Source organism: Athene cunicularia (genome assembly GCF_003259725.1).
Source record: "Athene cunicularia isolate RWA chromosome 13 unlocalized genomic scaffold, athCun1 chr13_part1, whole genome shotgun sequence".
NCBI classification, from domain to species: domain Eukaryota; kingdom Metazoa; phylum Chordata; class Aves; order Strigiformes; family Strigidae; genus Athene; species Athene cunicularia.
Genome location: NW_020799117.1, coordinates 3,448,916 through 3,475,206, shown reverse-complemented (window position 1 = coordinate 3,475,206; position 26,291 = coordinate 3,448,916). Strand labels below are relative to the sequence as shown.

General features: G+C 43.2%; 1 protein-coding gene across 1 annotated transcript in view; it reads right to left on the bottom strand.

Moving 5' to 3' along the window:
• Positions 1 to 1,527: 1,527 nt before the first annotated feature.
• Positions 1,528 to 26,291, bottom strand: part of PCBD2 (pterin-4 alpha-carbinolamine dehydratase 2) — a 26,407-nt gene continuing 1,643 nt past the window's right edge. Inside the window, exons 2-5 of the mRNA XM_026858495.1 lie at positions 25,707 to 25,760; positions 23,873 to 24,004; positions 4,928 to 5,008; positions 1,528 to 3,471 (exon numbers count right to left, since the gene is read on the bottom strand). Of these exons, the coding sequence (XP_026714296.1) occupies positions 3,376 to 3,471; positions 4,928 to 5,008; positions 23,873 to 24,004; positions 25,707 to 25,760 (363 nt within the window). The 3' untranslated portion in view covers positions 1,528 to 3,375. The remainder of the gene's footprint in view (positions 3,472 to 4,927; positions 5,009 to 23,872; positions 24,005 to 25,706; positions 25,761 to 26,291) is intronic.

Sequence of the window (26,291 nt, the reverse complement as noted above, 5' to 3'; positions counted from 1 at the left end):
TCCCCTGGGAGCAGAGCCCAGCCCCGGCCTCTCTGCAATGTCCTGTCAGGAGCTGCAGAGAGGGATGAGGGCTCCCCTCAGCCTCCTCCTCCTCACACTGCACACTCCCAGCTCCTTCCCTGGCTCCTCACAGGATTTATCCTCCAGGCCCTTCCCCAGCCTCGTTGCCCTCCTCTGCACTTGCCCCAGCACCTCGGTATCCCTCTCGTATTGAGGTGCCCAAACCTGGACACATCCCTGGACTGTATCGGCACAGAGCAGCACAGCTCCAGCAATGCCATCACCTAGAAAAGACCCAAACCCCACACTCCGGCGAGGTGTGTTCAGAGCAGTGTTGATGATGCTTTTCACAAGAAAAGGTGCCTTAGGCTGAGTTTCCTGGCCCAAATCCAGCGCCTGTCATTAAATCTCTGCTGTATAAATTTACTGGTGAAGTTCCAGCTCGGTCAGGGAGCCTGTGCATCCCCTCACCATGGCCCTCAGCATCCTGCACCAGCACACACCAGCAGCACGTGTGCAGGTGGGGAAGAGCTGGGGAGGTGCAGGAGCATGGAGCTGGCTGCCGTGGATTTAGGGAGGTACATGAAGGCGGGGGTCAGGGTTCCTCAGCATCACTGGGCTCCCCTGCCAGCTCTGTGGAGAGCGGCGAGTCGGCGATGCTGCTGAGACAGAGCAGGAGATGGAGTTCAACCGGGGTTCATGGCTGATTTGGGATGTATTTGAGAAATGCTGGGAATCCTGTCCAAAAATAAAATAAATAAAATATAAGTAAAACAAATTAGTAAAATGAAATTAAATTAATAAAAATAAAATGAAATTAAAATAAAATAAAATAAAATAAAATAAAATAAAATAAAATAAAATAAAATAAAATAAAAATTATTAAAAAATGCTTCTGTAAGGAAAGAAATCCCCTGCAAGGCAAAGCAGAGCCCAGGACAGTGCCACCTCTTCCCACCTCACGCAGGTTGCAGCCAGTGGCAGCTGAACAAAACCACACAGGGCCGGAGCCCCAAGGGAACCCCGGGTGTGAGCAGCACGAGGCCAGACCTCTTCGTGGCATCAACAGAGCCAGGAGGTCACTTGTGAGACTGCCTTGGAAGCCATTTATTCACTATTTTTATTTTATTATTAGTGTCGCACAGCAATGCACGCGAAAGGCTCTCGCAGGTCCGTGGGATGCCCCAGAATTAATGAGAAATTGTGGCTCTACAAGCCCTGACCTAGAAATGACGAGCGTTTCAAAGCTGTCCTCCTCTTTTCCGAGCACTTTTGCCTCTTTGCCAGGCAGGGATCCTCAAACCACCACGGCTGCACAGCTCCATGCCATAGCTGGACAGCGCAGCTCTCCAAGCTAAGTAAGTCAGTGGGGATTTTTTTTTCCTCAGAGTATGTAAATAAATATCAATATTCTAAACCAAAGACCTCCCAGTAGCTAAATATTATTTATCTTTAATTTATCTTAAAACTAAACAGCTTTGTCACATATGTACAATAACAAAGAAACAAATTCAAAGGAGGAATTTGGTTTTATTGTTTTTTTTCAAACTGCACGCATCGCCTATCAATTTCTAACAACAGATTTATCACAGCTCATTAGAGACACTGTCAGAACTTGGGGTGAAGCTCATTTCACTTCCCCACCAGTAACAGGAGCCACCACAGCCTGGCTGGTTGTTTTAGTTTTATTCGTTCCTCACAACTGCGACCATTTTCAAACCATATCAGGGAAATCCGGCGCTTTGCTGGGGAAAGGCACCTGGAAGCAAAGAAGATTTGAGCACGTTGTCTGAATTTGTGTCTTTTTAGGTACTGATATCCCAAGTATGGCTACCGACAACAAACCCCAACGTCTTATCTTGCTTCCTGCAACCAAGTAGCACATGACAGCACACTTGCTAAGGATTAACCAAAAAAATACCCTTCTTATTTTATGGACATGAATACTTGCATGGCAGCTAGTGGCATTTTGCATCCCAAATATCTGGGAGACCACACACCTCGCATATACATCCGATACAGATTTTGGCACACATGTAGTCACTCATGTGCCGCCGGTGTCATACGAGCAATGCACTCAGGCATTTCAGAGGCGTCAATCTCCCCGGAGCTCTGCACCCAGAGCTGCTCACAGGGCATGATGGTGCACGTTGGGGACACTCGGCAGAGCGAGAGGCCCTTCTACAAGCCTTAAGCAGGTTGAAAACTCCCTGCCGGCACTGGAAATCTGTCTCGGTGAGGATCACAGGCTAAAAACAAAGACTTTGAAACCACGGAAGAAATTATTTTAAACCTTGTCAGCGGGATCTGTGGCTCTTGGAACAACGTTTGCAATGAGTAATTGTAGCTACAAAAAAAAAAAAAAAAAAAAAAAAAAAAAAGGTGAGCATAGCTTCAGCTGAGCCCAGCTTAGCAAGAATCCTGCTAATGCCGCTTCCTTCACCGCCGGCAGCTCTGGCCGGTGCTCCGGGCGCTCGGCCAAGCCACCCGCCCCCGATCTGGCAGGTACGGGAGCGTTGCAACACAAAAAATGGCTCAATCCTGCAAGATGCTGAGCACTGACCCGGCCTAGCCAAGCATTTAAGCACATACTTTGCTTAATGATGTGAGTGCGGACCTCACTGGGATTTTTTTTGTATTTGCTGGACCAGTTTTCAGCAACTGCAGGTCCCAGACCTGCATCTCAGATGGGGAATGGTTCTCCAGCATGCAGCAACACTTTTGCTGGATATGGCCGCTAGGTTGTGGGTGCCAAAAGGGCAGGTGGGTCCAAAGAGCTGTTGGACGAGCACAGAAGAAACACCGAAATGCAAAGCTGTGACTGCTTGTTGAGCTGCAACTCCAATGAAACAGCAGCAGCAGCTTACACTGCTCTCACCAGTGTCCCTTGCACTTGCCACCGGTCACTGGCAGAGATGGAGGTGCCAAACCAGAGGGGACTGCCCTGGCCTGGCTGCTCTTACGCTGTTTGAAGTGCTGAGATGTACAGATCTAAAGGAGGGAAGCTGCCGGGTGCAGGGCAGGCTCCCAGGGCAGCAGCCACCAGCCTCAACTCCCATGGGCTTGGGGAACACTGACACGTGCAGGTGGTCTCTTGTCTTCATTCCAGTTTGTTGTAGTTTCTAGAAAAGAATTGTTCAAAACTTTTTTTGTTGCTGGTTTATCTGCTACATCCTCATGCAGAGGCAGCAATGGCAAAGGACAAGCACAGGCACCCAGGGGGATCTCAAGACTAAAGGCCAACAAAGCTAAGACACTCTTCTTATAAAGTATCTTGTCTCAGGGGATTTGTGAAATCAGGGTTACAAGGAATCGGGGGTACCACTGAAATATAAAATATTGGTGGACGCCGTATTGAAGCGTTTTACATCTTAGTTACACAGAGGCAGCAGCTTTGTCAATAAACTGAGCCAGCTTCACATCTCTCTTGGTCAGTCCACCGCAGTCATGGGAAATCAGGGTTATCTGAACCTGTCAAAAAGGAAAAGAAAGGGGTTACAAAGCTGTTTTGATCTCTGCCACGCAGGCTGAGCAGCAATTCATGGGGAACGCTGCGTGTCTCTGAAGTGAACTGGTTTTACGCGATGCTCCCGGCAGGCTGGACACTCACTGCTCACATAAAGCAGAAGACGTTGTAGGTGAGGAGGTTTAACAGAGCCTGAAGTCTAACCAAAGCAAGCCCCGTCACAGAATAAAACAGGCTTTGCATTTTTGGGTTTCATCCAAGAAGAGACGTCCGATTAAATAACTTGTTCTTTACATTTAAATTCCACGGATCGGTTTCATGAAAAACCTGGGCCAGTGACCAAGCTGCCAACAGCCAAGTCAGGGGCTCACGCGTTTTGTTAAAAACCAGCACCCTGAAGGTGAAAAAATTGTGAAGCTTGTTGCAGATTAATTTCAAAAAGAAAAACAAACAGACTGGTGCATTTTGCTATGACGCAGCTGCCTGCACGGGTTTGTTTAGACTAAGCCAGATGACAAGCTGGGCGTTACTTTGTCTTGCCTTTGACTGAGATTTTGGGAAGAGAGAAGAGGGAAAAAAGGATAAATTCTGAATATTCTGGAAAGCTTAGAAAATCACGAAGAGTAGGTGCTCAGGACTTTGTCTGGTGATCATTTAATGTGGCCTTAAACAGGGTGACCTAAAGGGGTGATGAGGAGGAGCCTGTGCTGGGATGTCCTGCTCTGGGGGTGGTGGTTCCCAGCCACGGGCTGCTTGTCCACATCTCTTTTTAGTATATTTTTAGCTAGATCGATATGTATTCACCAAATGTTAAAACAAACAACTCAAAACAATGCAATGAGAAGTATGAGAAAATAAAAATAAAGGGAGAGCCATAATTTCCCTTTTCACATAGCACCTTTCATTTGAGGGTTGCAGTGCAGCTTGTAACCCTTCTAAATACAAGACCACCATCAGTTAGGCAATATTATAAACAAATTTTATAAGCTGAGACATAGGAGCCTACAATTTTTCAAAAACTTAAACCTCAATTGAGACTGCCAGGCTCCTATTTAGGCACCTACACATCGACAGTCTGCTACCCTACACCACTGGGCTCCTGATTTGTTGCACAGAAAGGAAGGAGACCTGGTGAGTAGTTTCGAAACAGTAATTTATTCAGGCTGAAACAGGAGTTTAAAGGCTTCATTTCTATTTTTAGATGTCAGCCAGAGAGGTGAAGTGACAGGTCCAAACCACGCAGCCGGTAGCAATCGCAGAGAACTCCATTCTTGGTTCCTTACCATTACAAGTATCTCAGCATCTCCTTAAAATCTCAAATCTCTTTTTATAAAGATCGTCACCACCTCTTTCCATCCCCTTATCTTGTACATAAGCTATAAAAAAAGGCAGAGAGAATGGGCCAGTGGTTTGATTTCCTTAACTTGCCAAGCCTGCAACTAGGGCTGATGAATATGTTACCTTGCTGTAGACATTAAACCATTCTGGGTGGTGATTCATCTTCTCTGCTTGTAGAGCAACGCGCGTCATAAATCCAAAAGCCTGGAGAGAGAAAGAGCAAAGAGGAAAATACTCGTCCATGTGCCAGGACTGGCAGTGGATCTGTAAGATTCACTCCAAAATCTCAAAAACTCCTACAGATGCTCCAGATGGTTGCACCTCGGGTTTGTGTGGTTTAAGGGAGAATTTCACCTTCTCATGCCACCGATGCATTTCCTCAGGCTGTTGAAATCATCCCCTTCAGTCCCTGGTAAATCACTCTGCTCAGTCTTACTTCAGCATTCAGAGCCACTGCACGAGAGCAATGACTTTACCTTTAGCATCCAACAGTGATTTTAAACATCCATCCCAAACCCCTCATCCCTTACTGCATCTTAAAAAACATGCCATTTCTAATTAAGCATCATGCCACAGTATTATTGTTACCACTTCCAGAAACACATCTTTTCGTGTAATTATTTTGCTATTTATTTCACTGGGGGGGGAAAGGTGGCAGGTGGTTTTGCCCCTCTGCTTTATGAGAAAATATTTTCACTTAAAATGAGTTAGAATAGTTCTCCCAGTCCTCTGCCCCTATATGCTGCACGGCATGGTCCCCCAGGATGCAGCTTTTATCACAGGCTCAAGAAGAAAGTAATAGCAGGCTCTTGCCAAAATACTTAGGAGCAAATCACTGCACTGTAAAGAAAATTAGAATGTCCATGTAAATCAAGAATGCAATTACACAGCAGGGCCCAAAGGGCCCCAGTGCGTGAGCAGGACGCCTCTAAGTCAGCGGGCTTTGTTCATACCGAGCTCCATCCACCGGGGCTCAGGGCCTGAATTAACATGCAAAGCTAAAGTAACATCCACATTATAGTCTGGTTTGTATTATAATACAAGCTCAAAAAAACCCCCCTACCTGATTTAGGTAGTTTTTTAGTGCTAATTTATGGAAGAGAATGTATATAGCCCACATTCCACCAAGCGATGGCCATTTCAAACAAACATGTGGTCAATGAATAACATATAATGGTTGATAATAGTTTCAAGTCTTTTTTCCTCTCACAAATTACAAAAACCTTTAAGTAAAAAAAAAGAAAAGAATTGATGCCTGGATGAAGTATGACTTTGTTAGACGCTTTGCCAGTCAAACGAATGCAAACGTTATAATCAGAGAAAATCATTCCAATGAGGTTTGTCATTTGGAAATCACCAAACTGTCAGCAATTAAAAAGCTTTTTTCTTTGACCCAAGAGTATTCCAAAATTCAGGAAAATCTAACTTCCCTTGAAGCTCTTACTCGGTTTAGTTTTACTTCGAGTGAACAATTACTTATAAAAATTTGCAAATGTTTCAGCAGCACGCTTTGAAGCAGAAAGCTGCAAGTTGTACATTAGATGTTAGCAATCATTTGGAAAACTCGTGCATTAATAATGCTGAATGCTGTTTGATTTAAATGGTTTTAGAGTGTCTGTGGGTTTAACAGGAATGCTATTTCCAACACAGCAATCGATACACAGAAACGTCCCCAGAAGTTTAAAACAGCAACGCATCTGCAACTAGACTGTCTTTGTAAAAACAAAAAAGAAGGGGAAAAAAAATAGATTAAATTTGTGAAAACTCCTACTAGGTTCACGTATGCTCTGCCAGTGTCTGTGTGTCCATCCCAGGAACTCACCCCCCATGTTTACACACAGGCTACACGACACAGAATTCACTGACTGTGAGACAACAAGTATCGCTCCAATGGGAGGCAGCCAGAGTGAACTACACAAGCAAATGAGTCTCCTAAATTAAACTGCTCTGCAGACCTTCCTTCACGCTTTGTGATGATAAATCCTCCCCATCAGTGGACCACCAAATCTTCCCAACCAGTGGACCACCACAGCAACCCACCACCTCTTCCCCTGCAGACAGCAAAGTCTCCAGCTGGAAAAAAAAAGGACATTGGGCTTAAAGCTGTTCATCCTCCCAAAGAGTGCTCAACTTGGGGCTGTCCGGGTCACGAAACGGAACTAATCGTGGTGCAGGGACCCTGCCCTGGACAGGACCCGCTGCTCACTGCTCCAGCCGACCACAACTGGCCCAGCCAGAGCGGAGGGCAAAGCACACACACCCAGGAGACATGTGCCCGCCTCCCTGCATGCCCTGCTCTGCTCAGAGACGTTCTCCCTCATTGCACCTTACCCAAAGCAACTTACTGCTTGCATTTTAGTTTATTTTAATTACACACAAAAAGTATCTCCCACTAAGAAAATGAGCTACGGTTCTACCGAGCAATTTCACCAATGCAATCTCCATTAAGGTCCTAAATACTTCCTTTGCTAATTAAATGAATTGGAATGCTATTGTTTATGAATCACCTTTATATTTGTAGAGCCTTAACCTTTCTTTGGGAAAATACAATTGGGTCTGGAAGGAAAAGATATTTAGGTTTGATTAGATATGAAAACACTATTACATAAGATCAGTTTGGACATTTCTTCACGTCTTGAAATTTGATCAGTAATTTGGTCTAATTGGTGATCAAGGAAACTATCTTGTGATCAATTAAAGTAATTACCACATTCCGGCAACACAACCAACCTTAATTTGAGCAGGAGTCTGCACTTCTTCAACTTTAATTAAAAATAATGAAAATTATTATGCAGTCTGCAGTGCAAGATCATTGTCAAGACTGCACCGGTGAGCAGATTTTATCAGACCATCACACATTTCTTGATGAAAGTGGGACAGGCACTTTACTCACGACAGTAAGATCCAACCCAGTCTTGACTTTCACTATATTAATAACAGAGATCTGCAGCCCCTTGGCCACTAATAAGAACTTTTCCAGATTTTTTCCTTCAAAAATAAAAGGAGAGGAGAAATAAAGGATTTGTGCATTTTCTAGAAGCCATAAAGAAGTATCAAAAGAGGCTCTGATATATTAAATATTATAAAGTATTCTGATATTTCAGTAATAGGCATATTAGATATTTTCAACCTAATCCTTTTAGGATATTTGAGCTAAAATAACATCCAGACATACAAGTTACTCTAGATAAGTACACTGTGTCACCCAAACGACAACAGACTGCAGAAACGAACCACGAAGAGCAACAGGAGCAGAAATGAGTGAATCCTCCACAGACAAGGATATGCCTTGGGTGTGCCAGTACATCTCTTCCCCTCATGTCTTTTAAGATTGTGAAAGAAGGAACTAAAAACTAACGGTGTTTCAGTTCACTTCTAAAATGTTTTTTATAAATACTAGCAGCCATGGTACGTCTCCATGAGATAAAAATCAGGGCTACTCTTAGAAGAACAAGTTAACCTAATTTAAAAAATAAACAAACAAACAAACAAACCAACCAAACTTTTAATAATTCATCTGTCACATAATGTTTTGGGACTGGCCAAACTGCTTTTGAAAGTGACAAAACATGCTATCAGAAAATAAAACTTAATGCGCCTTCTGTTGCCTGAGAATGGGAAAACCAGGGCCAGACACTTTGCTGTCAGAAGTGGGAGGAAAGATGAAATTCCACCCGGCCCTCTGCACCGCACAACGCTGCACGGCTCCAGGAGAACTGCGGGATCCCGGAGCTAATCTGCTATTATTCTTCCTTTCACACTTCTTAAGCAAGGAATCAATTCATCTTAATACTTTTTAAACATGCTGCTTTTGTACAATGCTTGCCAACATTATCTTGATGAGTTACACATCAAAGGAACACAGGTCGATATGTCGTGCTAATACATCACCCACCCGCGAGTCCCCAGTGATGGATTACCCCCGTGCATCTCCAGAACAAAGCAGCTGACAGTACTTGACTCAGAAGTGAAGATATTCAAGAAAAACAGCTGAAAGGCTCAACAATATAACCATAGACACTTTTTAGTTATTTGTTTTAAAATGCGTACGCTACGAAGGGCGTACCCAAGCTTCTTAAATCCGTCGGACACTCAGCCAAGGAAACCATATGCTAATCACAAGTACATTAAGGTTTCTGCCTCCCATCTGTCATTATAACGCCGAAGGTAGCATTAACCTTGACCTTTGGCAGTGCGAGGGCTACCTGTCTTCCCTTCCCCACCCACTCGGGCTGCATCGGTATCATTTATCAGTGGGAAACGAATAAAGAAAACAAGTTATAGTGACATTGTCACACAAAGCAAGGGATGGTGACGCCTCACACATTTGCTTTCCATTCACCGGAGTAAAAAATAACCAGTATACAGCAAGTGTTCTCCTTAGCAGTTTGACACTTAGAACAACAACAAACTCAAATCATTAAGGTTTATTTCCAAACTGCAGAAGTTTTCACATATCCAGCTGATTTTACCACCTAACAGTAAGCTATGGGCCAGCAGACAAAAGGAAAAATCTCTCTGATGTCAAGCTGTTTTCACACAGAATCATCCAGGTTGGAAAAGCCCTTGAAGCTCCTCCAGTCCAACCATTAACCTAACATTGACAGTTCCCAACTCCCCCAGACCCCTCAGCGCTGGCTCAGCCCGACTCTTCAACCCCTCCAGGGATCCCGGGGACTCCCCCCTGCCCTGGGCAGCCCATTCCAACGCCCAACAGCCCCTTCTGCACAGAAATCCTTCCTCAGAGCCAGCCTGACCCTGCCCTGGGCAGCTTGAGGCCATTCCCTCGGGGCCTGGCGCTGGGGCCTTGGCTCCAGAGACTCATCCCCCCTCTCTGCCCCCTCCTGGCAGGGAGTTGCAGAGGGCCAGGAGGTCTCCCCTCAGCCTCCTCTGCTCCAGACTGAACCCCCCCAGTTCCCTCAGAATTTTAAATTATGTTTATCTAGTCATGAGGGTTTAACAAATCTTGTAACTGTAGTGCTCTCAAGAAAAATGCAGGGTTTCTTTTATTTTAATTCTTTTTACTCCATTAAGAAAGACTTTTACCTCACAAATAGGCAGAAGTGATCACACAAGGCCACACTCTTCATCTGAAAGTGACAACATGGTTAGAACACAGAAAAAAAGAGGAATCCAACTAGTATTTAGGAAGGTGATGGCAGCACAGGAGGACTGGTACTCATTCTCAAAGCCATGTGCCCATTCTGGGATTCTTCCCTGTTGGCATCATCAGCATACATGAGCCATCCGCAGGGACACTGGAGCCATACGGCTTTAGATTTTTTTTTTTTTTTTTTTTTTTTTGCCTTGTCTGGATTCATCCCTTACAGAAACCAGGGGAACACCTTCCCATTGCTTTTCCCCTTTTTAATATAATTCCAAGAACAGTAGGACAGTCCTTAAGAATGCAACTAAACCATGTCCTAAAACAGAGCTAAACTCAGGTTATTCACATCCCCATCTGTCTGGTGAGAGTGGAAATCACAGACAAGTCGGCTCAGGTGTCGTGTCCGCGTTTCCCTACTCCCTCCATCCCACCCCATCCAGGCCCGGGCAGCCAGCAGGGTCTGAAGGTGAACACCACCTAACAAACCACGGGTACAGACTGGTTTTTCTTCTCTTTAATAGCTCGAGCAGCAAAATACTGTGAATGCAGCCAACTGTCCCATTCCCTAAGCATCGCTCGGGACTGGGGAAAGCAGTGCTCTGAAGGACACTAGCAAAGGCAAAGGATGGAAGAGGAATAGTATAGACATACCAGCATGTGCTGAGATGCCATTTCTGTCTTCACAACAAAATGTGAAACCATGAAAAACCCCACAACTACAATTTCCAACTTAATTGTCTATGCTTTTCTGTGTTTACAATATTCGTTTAAAATCCAGAGCTGACTGCTCGCATCCCCCATAACTTATCTGCACACATCATTTATACAAAAGTGAAATGCTGCTTTGCGCTCTAAAAAAAGTTACCTATTTATATTCATATTATAGCTGTAAACACTGCTCTCCATGTTAGATCTGCAGTGGCATGTGTGAAAACCTTTACACCATGTTCTACAAAGAATGGTGTTTCTGTCTCCCAACACTTGTTTACAATTATGTCGGTGAAGAAACTAGCTCGCCAGCTCTATATCAAACATTTCTGACAGCAAAAGCACAAACACTGATCTATTCTAAGTAGTTTGCCACTCTATGTAATCTTGGAAAAGGCATTCTTGCCTTTGATTCTAAAAATGTTTATACTTCATACATTATGCAAATAGTTTTTATATATTAAGAAATAATGCAAGCAAAGCTCAAGTTAAATTAAATTCTTCAACAATAACCCTGCCAAAGCACTGATTTTCCTATTAAAAAAATTATTCCAATTTGTTGATCTTACATTGGATGAAACATACTGTAACAATCTTCATAATTTATGTCCTGTTGGGACACTATGATTTAAAGTAACATAATACAGACCAGCATCACAGCTAATCTAAACCACCTGACCAGATAAACAACAGTTTCCCCTTCTCTCTTCATTGAGGGTATTTCTGTTTATTGTCATATGATTTACCAATTTGAAGAACGTGAAGAATAAATGGAGGCAAAGAGACGCGGAGCTGGGAGGCATGGCCTCTCCTCAGCAGGGACGTTTCTCACACAGGTACCGGTACAATGTCAAGAGCCACAGGAGGTGACAGAAGGCAATTTCAGGAATGCTGTCCCAGGAAATGCCCAAACCACTCATGGCAGAGGAAAGTTTATGCTCGCTCGGCACAATCTAGACCAGGTGCGCCACTGGACGTGACGCGGTCCTGATGATGCTCGAGGTGTGGCTCTCTAAAAGAGGTTTGAGGCAAAGCCTTCACCTCTCAAGCTCAGCAGTGACCCAAGATATGATGTCACTTTGTCATAAAGCAGGTGAAAGCATAATTTGCCCCATCTGAGATTCAACTGGTGTGAAAAACAAAATACAAATCTGCTAAGGCCAAGGGACATGGATCAATGCAAGCAAAGGGACCAAGAGGAAGGTAGAGAGCACTGACCTGCTCTTAAAGCCTTCTCCCTGCTTTGCTTTCCTCTTCCCCTCATGCTCACCAAGTGTGTGTAATACCCTCGTGTGCAATCTCCACAAGTATCTTTTCTAAGCCTAACTGCTGATTTTAGACCTATTTTTCTCTTATTGGTGATAATATGACACAAAATGTTACACCTATTACCTTCTTCCTCATCACATCTTGGCGTTTCCAGCAGCTTCGGATCATTTTTCCTATTCTCATTTTTATTACAGTAACTGATTGCACCTGGATTTCATGAGCAGAAAGCAGGTACTATTCTCAGTGATTCAATGAACAGACTTCACACGCCAAAATTAATCACCCATTCCACCAAAAAGATTTATAGACTTGATGGAGTAGAAGTGAGAGAACACGGAGATGTCTTAAGGCAGCATAAAAACTTCTTTCTGGGAGTTATAAAAAGTTTCAAGCCTAGACTCCACCGGGTGAATGCAATCATATTACAGAATACATTAATTTGCTTATAGGTAGATAAAAATAATGATAGTGGACCTTAAAGACTACTGCAAAGTAAATGGACATTCTAAATTCCAACCAAACCTGGAACAAGGTTGCACGGTATTTGTGATACACCACTTCATACAGAAATATTAAAAATGAATGCTTTTTTAATTTTTTCCCCCACTTCCAGTTCCTTAGCGCTCGAGGCAAACATAGGCTTATAAATATTATTTTTATTTATTAAAAAATGTAGATCCCTAAATCAGATTTTTGAGAAAAAGAAGGAAAATAATCCCAGGTTTCACAATTGAACTAGGACACAGAAGAAAACCTGCAGTGATGTAGTCAGCTAAATGTGGCTCTCCACCTCCCAAGCCATTTCTGTGTGCTTTGTGCTTAAAAATGGAATATAAAGCTTTCACTTAAGAGGTTTACACCAAATAAAATAGCTATTCCAAGAAACATGACTTTTTAAAATGAGCTTTTTGCACCCTACCTAAAAACATTAAATAATACAGCGAAGCCCCCATTAACCGAGCACCTGCTAAAGCAATCAGTCACTTAAAATAATAAACTCTCTTGGCTGCGCAACTGAAAGAACAATGATAATTTTACTTGTTAAAGCAAATGTTTGGCCCAGCAAATCAAAACCCCTGGCTGTACTGTAATAAAGCCATCACAAAAACCACTATAAAAATAAACTAGTAACAAGGTGCCGTTAGTCCCCAGTTCCAACCTTTTGAATTCAGGCACCTGAACCCTCTGCTCAGGCACTCCGCACACGGACGCTGCCGCTCGGGCAATGAACCATCCACCATCGTGCCAGCCCATGGCACGAAGCTATTGTAAAACAGGCCAAATGAGAATTAACTTAAGTGAATGCTCCACTTCCAAAAGGTGCTCAAATCCTCTTTTATAGAGCTCAGGTACGGTGTAGAAGAACAGAGAAGTTCATTATCCCACCGCACCGCCTTTTGGATGGAACAGATCCGGCGATAGCAGAACAAAATACTACTATTTTCCCCAAAGTTTATTTTGATTAATATGCGAAGGAATGATTTCATTCTGTAGACATAAAAGTGAAGTTCACATGCCATACATGCTGTTGATAACATGGGGAGAGCTCAGACAAAATTCTCCTTGGTCTTTTGGCCAAGATTATGCATACTACCAGTTTAATATCCAAGATCTTCTCTGCTGAGTGTCCAAGGGCAATCCTATCCTGCCTCTGATAATCCTCTAAATCTCTGCCATTTATGATCCTAAGAAAACATCAAAGAGTGATAAGAAAGCCATTGCTTTATGATGGATTACAAGAAAAAGCAGCTAGTCTCATGACCATTTCGTCTTCCACTATCCTACCCACTACACTGTCAGTGTTATTTGGTGGGTTTGATTTTTAAAGACAAGGTCAACAATTAGAACATGCAACAGAGAAATCATGATGGAGGTGTGAGGGATTTGGAGAGGTCTTCCGACCACCCTCTTGGCCAAGCCAGAATCTAGAAATACCTAAAGCTGTAAAATAAAGCAAAATAAGGAACATTTACTGCAGGTCCAGTGAGGGCATCATTTCATTCAACTGAGCTGCTGAAAGCGTCCTACTGTATTGTCAGAAGGGGTCTTCATGCTTGGACACCTCTTGTAGTAGAAGAGAGGTGCTAGTAGAAGAGAGTTCACTGCCCCCAGATGCTACATGGAGGCAGTGAACTCAGCAGGTGACTTACCTGGGCCAGCACTGGCAGGCTTTCCATTTATATTGCACTATAAAATTCAAATATTATCCTGTAGACAGACATTTCAAGTGTAGAAGTGACAGAACCTTTGGAAAAAAGAGCAGGAGAGAGCAAACATCTTCCCAGACACGTTTCTCTTTGGAGCATCCTTCAACCTCCGAGCAGCTGATCTGCCATGCCCACTGTTCCCTGTGTGATCTGTAGGTCATTGAGACCCGTGCTTCATCTCCTGTCTCTGGTGTTTGGCAGAATGGCTGTAGCATGGAGAAATGGACAGAGGCAGCTATGTTAAGCTACATTATTAAGAAGGCGGCTCACTTAACTGCCAATAATTTAGACAGACAGCCTACACTTAACATTTCCAACTGTCTTCAGACCCCTCCGTGTGCTCCAAGCCCATGCCTGCAAGTGGCAGAGTACATCCAACGTGCAGTAGTTTGAGAGGTTCCATTGGGATTTTGTTGGTTGTTTTTTTACTAAGACACAAGGGTTCCTCTGGGCAACCCACACCATTTGTACATCGGCATATCTGGACATGGAGAGGTGGGCTCACAAGGGGAGACAAATACTAATTTGGATCAGGGAATGTCAAATTTGTATGAGCACACCACAAAGGTAACCCTTTGTACACCTCTGGTTGTTTATTAGATTGGTCATTACGAGCCGCATGCGGACACACAACGTCCTGAGCTTGTACAGCCAACAGGTTTTTTCCTTGCTACAAGCACCCACCCGTTGTATCATGGAATAAAGATTCTCCCAACCAGCGACACCTTGGTCATACACAGGCATATATTTAACTGCCTACTGTTATTCTCATCACGAGGAAAATCACACTAGATCATGGAATTGGGACTTTCCCCTCTGATCCGAGGAATAAAAACCGGTTTCCTACAAAGCACCCTTAGCACTAAATAAACCCAATGGTGCGGCGCGGTTCCCCACCAAACCCCTCCAAGACGTCACAGACAACTTTACGTTTGTCCAAAGCAACTTTACACCTCAGCCCAACAAAATTAAAGGAAGACAAGGGCAAGGGGAAGAGGAAGAAGTGAAGCTATCCCCCCCTCCAATCTACATGAAGTGGGTTTGCAGCTTTATAAAAGAAGAATAAAAAAATCACACTTGCCTCACCCCGATAAACTGCAGCCCTGCCAGTGGCTTTTCAGAGCAGATGTAACGTTTTAGCCAAACATGATTGTTTGTGAAAGAAATAATTCTGATCAAAACCCGAAATTGCAGCCAGCAGAAGTGCTGCACTTCGTCACGTTAATCCGCCCTGACGGGGAGCGGCGAGCGGAGATTCCTACTGCGAGAGGAGCAGATGCGAAAGGTCAGCGCTGGCCCGCGACTTCAAAACCCTTAACGTGTAAAACAGTGTGCATTAAAGCCTGAAACGGCTCACCGCGGGATTAACGGATGTCCGCTAAGTGGGTTTGATGTGCTTTTGGTGAGTAATGGTTAATTTTTAAATAGGGGCGTTGTTGTTTTATTTTAGTTTATTCTGCCAGCCAGAGTCCCATTTTTAATTACAACTGCAGAGAATAATCTCCCAAAGCGTGTCTCTCCTTCATGGGAGTACGAGAAAGTGAGAGCTGCTGGTGTAAAAGGCAATTTATGGTTTGAAAATATAGTCGGGCGTTATTCCAAAAGCAAAGGGATGCAAAAGGTTAAACAACCAAGTCAGCGAGATGGGCTGTTTGCATTTAATCTTTCCAGCACCCCCATTAAAATAAATTTTAATGCATGAAGAGTTGCAAGATGCCGGGTTTCCTTAACTGAAAAGGTAAAAAAATTACTCTGAGTGACCATCTTCTTCAGAAAAGGCAGCATCGATCTAAATTGTGTTTTCCCAAACAAAGGTGTCCAACTGAATTCAAACCCTTTGAACTTTCCACTCATTTTCCAAAGGTGTTTTAAGAAAAGCCCAAATTGTAGTTAAAATCAGGTTGACTTGCTCATATGTGCTCTCTTTCAGTACGAATGTAGGGCAGCTCTGCCTGCACGGCTGATATAACGTGTGTTCTGTTTAATTCAAACGGAGTGAACAATCAATTTGTGCAGCTGCAAAAAAAAACAGAGAAACATCTCTTCTGCTCCAAATCTACAAGACAGCTTGTGAAATCCAAACGGCATTTTGACAAATAATTTCTTTTGCACTTTCAGACCAATGCACGCAACAAACGTAAGGCAAATGCTGTAATAATTTTTACTAAAGTGATAATAAATCCATCTTTCAAGGGAAGCCAACTGGAGAGCAGCCCAAAGGTCAGCTGGGCAGATTTAAGCAGTGGCCTGCTCAAATGGAGATACAACAGGTCTACATGGTGAGGAAAACTCAGCCATTAGAAACACCACCACCCCCCCCCCCAAAAAAAAAAAAATTATAAACAACAAAATAATGATTTATTCTAGGGAGAAATATGACTTAGCTTATCAAGAAGATGAACATCCCTAATTACAGTTAAGTCACAAGAAAAATTAAATTGATGCAACTTCTACGACACCTGGGATGGGACCTCTTGCATGATGGAGGAGATGAAGGACACACGCCCACTATAAGTCTTCAATTTAAACATGTTTTTTTTTAATTTAATTACCATTAATGTTGTAAGATTTGAAATAATCTTGGCAGCCTGATACTGGTGGTAGTGCCTTGATATTATAACGGTGACACCAGTAGTGTAACGGGACTTGTCACAGGCAGATGGGACGTGAGGGTGATGGGATCCGTACACACAGACCCTGGCCAAAGAGGAGTACAAAGAGGAGCACAAAGAGGAGCAACCACTGCTCACACCCTGCCTGACTTTTATCAGGCACGAATTTCTCACACACATTACAACTGTGAAGTTGTAATGAAGGGACTGAGGGACAAAACAGTGGTTCCCAGACATACAAGGAAAGTCTAATTGTGAAGGACTTTAAAAGACATGAGGCTCCTGATGCACTCTATTTGAAACAGAAAAACGTTGCCAAGTGCAAAACACTGGTCTGAAAATATTCTGGAGCACTGGCTGACTTGACATATGGCTTTGTACCCTGCCAGCCATGTTGACCATGAGAAGAAAATAAATCCTTTATTTCCCAACTCCCAGCACCAAGGATTTAATTTCTGCCCAGACACGATCTAATTACGTATTTCCACCACTACGGACTTCCCAGCTTTACAGAATTTCCCACTGCTGGCTGCCAGTTAACTGGAAGCATCACCGGACACAGGACATGCTGACCAAGGCACTGGTGCCATCTCTTCCTCCTCCAAGGCCACAGAAGGAGGCTCGTAAACTTTCAAATAAGGCACCTCCCCAGAACCTCTCCTTTCGTGTCACCCAGATCCGTAGCCCCCTGCCTTCTGCAGGCAGGGCCAGGCAGCGGTGCAGGCAGGTGGACCATGTCCAGTTCCCGCAGCTGCACCTTGACCCGCCGACTCAGAGGCGAGAGTGTTATTTACTCAGTCAATCACAAGAATAAACTCAAGGAACGTGTGACCATCCAGGAATCATATATTTTTACTGTGCTCCGCTCCGAGACACTTGAGTCAGTCCATTCACTCCGTTTCAGCCTGCAGGTTAACCTCTGTCAGTCCCGAAAACTTCACTATCAGTTTCTAATAAAGGAAAATGTCAACAGGCAGATACGCCAGAAATTCATTATTTTCAGGTACAAAGATTTTCTCAACTCCGTAAATCCACCCATAAATAATTCTGATTTATTGTAAATCGGTTATTGTATTCATAAACGCAGGGAAGTTAGTGAACAACATAACTACCACAAGAAATATTTTCATAACTTTGCAGGTGCACAAATCACAGCATATGGGAGAGGACTCAAAGGATAATGGAAAACGAGGCAGTTTAGGAAAGACTATATGAAAACCAGCACCTACCTAGGCGGATAAAAAAAAAAATAATATTTTCATTCGACAGGCAATCTAATGCAAAACTCTAGCAGAGGGAGCAAGGAGACCAACACTACATTAACAATAGCAATTCTCCTCCCTCAAACGAATGAAAACAGGTTCGTCTTTTGATTAGCAGAAGTGACAGTCAGGGGCTGAGGCTGCTCGGGCTTTGAGGTTAAACACAACTGACATAAGCTGCACCTGAATCCAATCAGTCCCCGGGCTCTGAGAAGATTCACACGTGAGGACTAAATTTGTCACAAATGGGTTGGTTTCCGATCCTCCTGTAGCCAACTTGCTTTATTCTGACCCCCATTTAACAAATCAACTTAATGGGCACTGGGAGTGCTATAAAACTTAACAATGGAGTGATTTTAACTTTTAAAATATAGTTATGAAGCAAAATGTTGGAGAGCTCCTTCAATACTGGAAATCAAATTAAATCTAGACATTTTTTAACAGTCTTGACAGATATAATCCTAGTTACCATGTAAATTTATGGTAAGCTGCTGTGATATTAGCCACAGGTGCTACTTTTAATATATGGCCCGCATCTGGCTGGGAATAAAATTTCTCAGAGGACTGAAAATGACCTCACTATCAGACAATGGAGAAGAAAAAAAAAAACCACAAGACCGCTGTGGCATATAAAAAGCTGGAGATGTGGTCCACAACCGAATATTTAACACAAAATTCATTTTAACTCTGCAGATTGTAGGTTAAAGGATATTATGTTTTCAATACGTAAAAGGCGTGGACATATTTCAGCCAAACAGGCAAAAGATTAAGTACATAAAGCAGCAATGAAATACACTGCCTATGTATATAAAAACAAATTTTCCAATCTTTGATCAACGCAGAAGACAAAACAATGTGCCGGGAGTAGAAAAAAGGAAATCTCAACACAGGGACTGGCACCAAGCACCACCATCAAAACAAATAAAGAATATTCATTGCATATCCTACCAAATTCGTTCGGATGTGTAACTGTGATAATACGACGAGGAAGATCAGTTTAAAGGAGCAAATGTAAGCATGTCTCCCCACAGCTAAAAGAAAACAACTGGCATTTCAATGAGGGGAAAAAAAGGCATCTACCATAACATGCTCTGTCTGATTATTTTTTTTTTTTTCCCCAGGACTTTAAGCAAGAGAGCTAGCAAATTTGGAAAGGAAATGCAAAGTGAGAATAATAATTTATTTAATAGTTCTAGATTTTTTACACCTCTTTAAATAACTTCTCAAAATCCAAGACTCCACAATTGCAACGAAACACATGTGCTTCTACTCTCACTGCACAGCGTCCTCCAAAGCGTTTCCTTACCATCCCCTCCACTCACGCTCATCTCTTGCCTATGTCCTGCAGCCCCAAAACACAAAATGTATTTAAAATAGCTTTTAAAACTCTTAGAGCATTTGATTTCCTGTCATTTTATAAAATGACGTTAGAGGTCTTACGGAGACTTCCTACATGATTTTTTTTTTTTCCAAAAAACAACCTTAATTAAAAACTTACCCTATAAAAGCAAGCAGCTGTAAATGCTGAACCTGACCATCAGCAAACATGCCCACCTCTGTAATTTCCTAACTGCATTTTCTGCCTTTGCGTGATTACCTAAGGAAATGCAATCACACAGGCAGTTGCCCCTTAAACCCTCTGGTCAAATCCAACCAACTTTGACAAGAGACATGGAAGTCTCAGAGTTAAGATGTTCCTGCAAATTTGGTGAAAATGAGCAGCTGGGTAAGGGACCCAATCGGAGGGCTCAGCACCCCACACCCAGAGCCCCCCGCTGCCTGCCCAGCCTGGATAGGGCTTGAGACAAATCTGGGGGCAATTCAGATTTTTAAGCCAGATCTGTCCCCTTTGCAGGCTCACCCCTCTGGAGGTGTACTGACCTGAAATGCTGAGAAAATCCCAGGAAATTCCTGAGATACACGCCAGGACATCAGGGTCCTCAGCAGCCCTTCCCTCCCTCAATGATCAACTCTGAACATTAGTCCCAATGTTTCTGCAGCTTCTGTCCTGAGTTTGCAGAATGATAATTGGGAGAAGTTACCAGCATGGTCTGGAGGTGTAAATTAAGTTTCTATCCCCTTTCTGAATTTTGTTTGGGCAGACTGGAAGCTTGCTCCACAGCTGGAAGAGAAACGTTTTGTTTAAGCAGCACAAAGACAGGAACAGACAAGAGCTTACTTTCTTGATGCTACAAATGCCCAAAAGCCTTGCTAGCAGTTTTTTTTCTTCCCTGCAGACAGGGAAAGAGGCCCTGAATAAGCTCCCTGAGGTGGCTGTGAGCTTTATGGAGGCTCATGGGCACCCAGACACGTGGCAGGGCTCAAGACTTGCCATGGCTGGTCCAAGCCCACCTGCTCTCCAAGAGCTTGCTCACAGCCAGAGATTTCAGCCATGACCCTCAGGAAAAGCGACTCAAGCAGGGAGCTCTTCAGCAAGCACACCCAAGCGAGGCTCCTGGAGGTAAAAGACTGATTTTTAATTTACCGCTGTTCAACAGAGGCAATAACGTGTGGCTACTACAAGGTGTAAGGAAGAACAGACCCATCGGTGCGATCAAGCCAGCTCCTCCAGACAAGGCACTCTCCTCTACACTTGAGTTGCGTTTGCAGTTTTTCCCCCACCACTGGTGTATTGTATATTTTATACAAAGAACACCCACCCACCAGCAGCCTGTCTCATGCTAAAGGCAACAGGAACACGGAGCAGCAACCACCACCCAGCACCAACACGGCCCAGTCCAATGCTGCCCAGTCCAGTACTCCAGGACTGGTGTGTGGTGGGCACCCACAGCAACGCAACTAACAAAGGGCTTCCAGCTGGGACCCCAGGCTGGTTTCCAGCTTGTTTCAGAGAATTATACCTCCAAGGCCCATTTGCATGAAAATGCATCTTCAGACTAACAAACGGCACCAGCGCTTTCAAGTTCTGGGTTACAAACTAATTCCATAAGCCACAAGTGTCATTAGATTGTCAGCCTGACAAAGGCAGCCCACTGCTGATCGCTTTTAACCGAGCTAATCTCAGCCTGAAAGCTTCAGGAATCTAAATAACTCTTGTTTCACAGAAGTTCCATCTCATTCTCATGCTGAAAATAATATACATAAACCAAGCTCATGTCTACACATTTGCACGACTTTATAATAAAAGTTGTGTTTATATTCTTAACATCTGTTGACATACACAGACTTTGTAAACCTGGCATAGATTTTAAAGCCACAGAATTTTCCATGCATCATGAACATTATCTGAGAGAAGCAATAAAAAAAAGCAATGAATACATGAATCATACCAATATCATCTGCAAAACATAAATCTGAAATACCTTTCATGTCAGCTCAACTACTCTTTCGGGGTTTTTTTTTTTTTATACACACCTGATTTTATGCCATCTGTAAAAGGGCAGCAGGAAGATCACTGAGGAAATGATATTTCTCAGTCCTTTGACTTTTACTAAATACTCACACTTTAAATAATGTAAACAGAATATTTATTACATGAAATGAAAGAAGTTGTACCTACAGGTTAGGCTTTTTTTCATTGTAGGACTAAATTCTCCCGAAGTACAATGCAGGTATATAGCTCTGCTTTTGTCATTTATTCCCTAGGTCATAATAAACACAATATTTAATAACAGTTATTATAAATATAAACATCAATAAGCATCCATGCTTAATTTTAATTTACTTTCAGCTTATCAAAAGGCAAATACTTGCTCTCTAACACCACCTCTGAACACCCCTTTGGGATCTGCACGTTGAGCCCTTTCCTGGACTACGATAACAGGAACAGGTTCTGCCCTCCACGCTGTAAATGGAGACACTGTGGCCAGTTCCTACAAACCAGCAGGTGAAATTCTGCCCTCAGACATTCACATATAACCTTGACCCAAGCAGAGCTGCACAGAGGACCCACTTGCCAAGCTTGTTCTCCCAGATGGATGCAGAAAGGTCAATTCCAGCCTCTGCTCTTGTTTCTGCCTTATCTGACATCCACAAAGAGCAACGAAAAACCTTGCACCGTATCTCCCAAACAATTCAAGTGGCAATTTTTTTTTTGAGTATCCCTTCTAAGATGACATGTACTAGAAGTATGAAAGTATACATCATTTACTAATAGGCAGATTTAAACATACACAACTTCCTATACTGGTATGTGCTTCACCAATCTTCAAAGTAGGAAGACATATGGATACCTATGTATGTTCTCAGATAAATCTACACAGCCAGAAACCCACAACTTTGTAAATTTTTACCAAAGCAATGCGTTTTCTAGGTATCTGCTAGCGCAGCACACTGATTTGTCTCTTGTTGGCACACTGCCTAAGTCCAGCTGATCAAATTGACTTATTTACACCACACAAAACCACTTTTTAATTAACTTGGGGGGGGAAAAAAAGTAATTTCCAGTTGTGCTGAACCAACAAAGACTTTGACCGTGACCTGGCTGAGACACTGTTTCATGACTACTCAAAGCACAAAGGCTGAAAATCTCAGCTCTCCCAAGGGTTACTTCTATCTCATCGTGTCAAACGTGCTGGTCTCTCCTGGTTGCTCCAGCTCCGAGCTGCCTCACCAAGGTTTCATGTGAGCTCCCTCTCATGGGCTTCCCTCCTTTGTTGCCCTCTGAATTGTTTGATACGGTTCTATTTGTTCCATATTAACATTCAGGTTTGAAGTGCAATCCAGGAAAATATGTACTCGGGGCTCTGGGTGTGCTCCCTGGACCAGCACTGTCCTGCTCGTGAGCTGGATTTTTCTGCAGGTGTTTTCTCTTTCCTTTTTGCCCAGCTCATAAGGGCTGGGACCACCTCACCCACCTTCTCTATATTGCCCAGGCTTTCCTTATGGTGACAACTACTGTCTGAAATGGAAAAAAAAACAAACAACAGAGCCAGCCTTACAATTTGTTGTTAATCTAGCTGACTGTGATTTCCTAAAAAGCTCCTGGCCTGGGTTTAGGGATAGTCAAGTAAATAATCATCTCACAGCACAGCTCTTGGTCCCTACACACATCAATAAAGCCTGGAGCTCACTGTGTCCCTCCCGTAGTGGGGAAAGAACTAGCTCAGTGAGAGCCATTGCCCAAACAACAGCCTGGGTCCTTTCTCCCACCCCAGAAAGCACTCAACTCTCCTTCAGAAACAGAACAGGAGGGACATGGATGCTCTGGGAACGTGACTTTTTTCTAAGCAATGTCATGATTCCTCAGAAGGCTATTTTTTTAGGGGAATGCAGCTGACCACAGATCTCAAGATAAATTCAGTATTTCTAAAGCGAGTTTGGAACTGATGTCCAAGACGTGTTCTTGTGGGATTGAGACATGGCTCGGGATCCTGACTTCAAATAAAAACCCAACAGGGTCTAACCAGCAGCCTGCCATGCTGAAGACACTGTGACATCACCTACGATGATTCATTCAAGAATACAGAACTCTGTCTTCCTGCTTAGAAGGGGAAACGCATCCTATTTTCCTCACATTATTTGCCAAAAGTATCTGTTCTTATATTTACCCATTTTTCTCGAGTTTTTCCCTGGCAAAAATAAACTCCACTGTCTATCAGTTTCATAATTCCAGCATTCATTTAAGACCACTAGTGATGAAAAAAAAAAAAAGGACCAAATATTATTTATCTAATCCCATAGTAACAACCCTGACCTTGACCCTAATATTATAATCAAGAAATTGTAATAATAGAACAAATTTACTTAACAACTACAAAATGGAATTCATTTACTCCAACTAATGAGATCAGAATCAGAGAAGAATCCGCTGAGGCAAACCCAAGAGGGTTTGGCCCCACAAGGATACTCCCAAATTTCTGAATACAAATATTTTCCCATCAGAATCGTATGGAAATGAAAGCATTTCCTTTGTATTAAAAGTGGTATATAACAATAATTACCTGATTAAAATTTTTGAAATTGAACTCTTTGTAGATGGCATCTCTTTCGCCTAACTCAGACCAGCCTGAAGCTTTGAGATCAAGTAAAACTTGGTTCCTCTCCTCTGTCGTCAACCAGTGAGACTGCGAAGACTGTTGAGGGGAAAAAAAAATAAAAACATGACATGAGTGAGGCTGAGGTTCTCTTTTGTACAACAGAAAGAATACCACACGATGAAATCGTGGTTATGTATTGTAGAAAGGTAAGGAAGTAGAAAATTCACTGCACAGTTTCTAATTTCACAAATCAGCATAACTTAAAGACAGCCAAGAAACACCGTTTCTGTTTGCTCTGTTAAGTTTTGCTAAATGCTTTTGTACAAAATGAGTAAAAAACAACAGGCTCTTTCACAGGAATGAATAGACACCAGCATACCTGTACCCATCCCTTTTTAATCCGGATTGTTCAGAAGCTGCAACACTTAATTTTCAAATATTCCACTCTGTCATATAAATAAAGGGTTACTTACATTATATGCTAAATGTATAAATATAAGGGATCTCAGGGAATATCTATCTATTCCAAAAGACAGAAGCAAACCAGGAGATTGTATTCTACCTGGCTTGTATCTTACTATTTCTAAGAAAGCAGGAATGGATTTAAAGATAGCACACACTGTGGAGTTCTACAAGCAACAAAGCTATTAATAACTAACAGCGAAAAGAAAAAAAATTGACAATACAGACAATATTAACAAGAAGCTAGAAGTTACTGGTATAATCACTAGATTCTGCAAAGCATGTATGTTTAAATATGTCTTATTTGAAGCAAATGGAGTCCTTTGGAAGTCACTGGGAGCATAGACATAACAGATTACACTATTCACTTAAATATCTGTATCAGTGCCTGAACTGCTCACGAGGCCAGAAGCAGATCCAGAGGAAAGTTCTATGGGGTGTTTGGAAGAGGTTTGATATTTTTCCTAAAAGCAGAGACTAAGGGCATGAGTGATTAAGTTACTCAGATGATGTATTCTAACAGATGGGATTCAAACTCCTATTATAAACACAATGCTCTAACGGGAAGAACTTTTCTCCCCAGTAGAGCAAAATTCAGATCGCTTTGGTCTTTGTATCAGCAGCTGGCACGGCTCTGTGAGACCTTCGAGAAAAGGGCTGAGCAATTTTGCTCCAGAGCTTCACAAAGGCATCGGAGGTCTGGGGGCACCCCCCGCCAGCTCAGCAGCTCAGGGTAATTTTTGCCTTTGCCATCCGTGCTGGCAGCGCTGCTACAGAGACCAGCAGAGCCCCAGTGCCACCAGATGGGGCTGCGAGCCTGAGCAGAGCAGGAATTAACGCAATTAATGCGACCTCGGCAAGGCTTTATGATGCAGGATGGCCAAGGAGCAACATTTGTTCCAATAATAAAGGATGAAAAAACCTCAAACTGCATAAATCTAAATCTAACAGCATCACTGCCACCGCTTGCGTTCAGCTGGATACGTCCAGTCCGAGAGATGGGTTTTACAGGTCCCAAACTGAACTAACTTAGGGTCTTTAGGCTTCAAATGTAACTTTGGACTTAAAAGAACAGAAATACCAATTTGTTGTTGGGTATAACTGCAGTTGCAGGCATGGTTTTCTTACGTTCTTCTTTTTCCAAGCATACATGAAAATTGCTGTCTTGAAACATCTGGCACAAGATGAAATTAGCAGGCTAATTTACAAAAAATCATGAGGGTGGTTTTTTGGGGTTTTTTTTAAGATCGCAAAGTCCAGGACTGCGAGCAGGAGACAGTACAAAGTCCATTCCCTAACGGAGATGTTCACTTAGTTGTAGGGACGTTGCCGTTACCTTCCCTGGAGCTCGCCCGGATACACACAGGCGTTGAGGAGGCAATGCTGCAATCTGAAATCAGATCATACAGTTTTTCACAGAAATACAGAGACGGAGTTTGCTGCAGGCCCTGACGTACACCGACGGCAGCATTTTGCTGAGGAACAGGTTGCGAAGGTCACGGCCTGAGTTAGTTCCTCCAACCCTTCCCAACTATATTCAGAAAAGCAGCAGGAACTTGCTTGTAAAAGGAAAAGGAGAAGGTGGGAGCTGCCATCTGCTCTGTCACGACTGTGACACGGGGCCCCGCACGGACTGAACGCGCAAGGTGACTGCACCGGACCCGCGGGACGGAGGGTTTAACGCGGGGAACCGGTAACATTCCTTGGGAGGAAGCTCAGGGGAAGAGAGCCGTTAGTCACGTTAAAAAATCAGCGAAAAATATTGCACGCTTGAGGGGTGAGGGTCTAAACCTGCAGGTGCTTCATGTAAAATAAAATTAAATTAAAAGGATGGAGGCGCGGAGGGAAGGAGGGCCGCGCGGCTGCGCCCCGAGCCCCCAGCGCCCGCTCCCCCCTTCCGCCTGTCCAAGCGCGGAGGCCC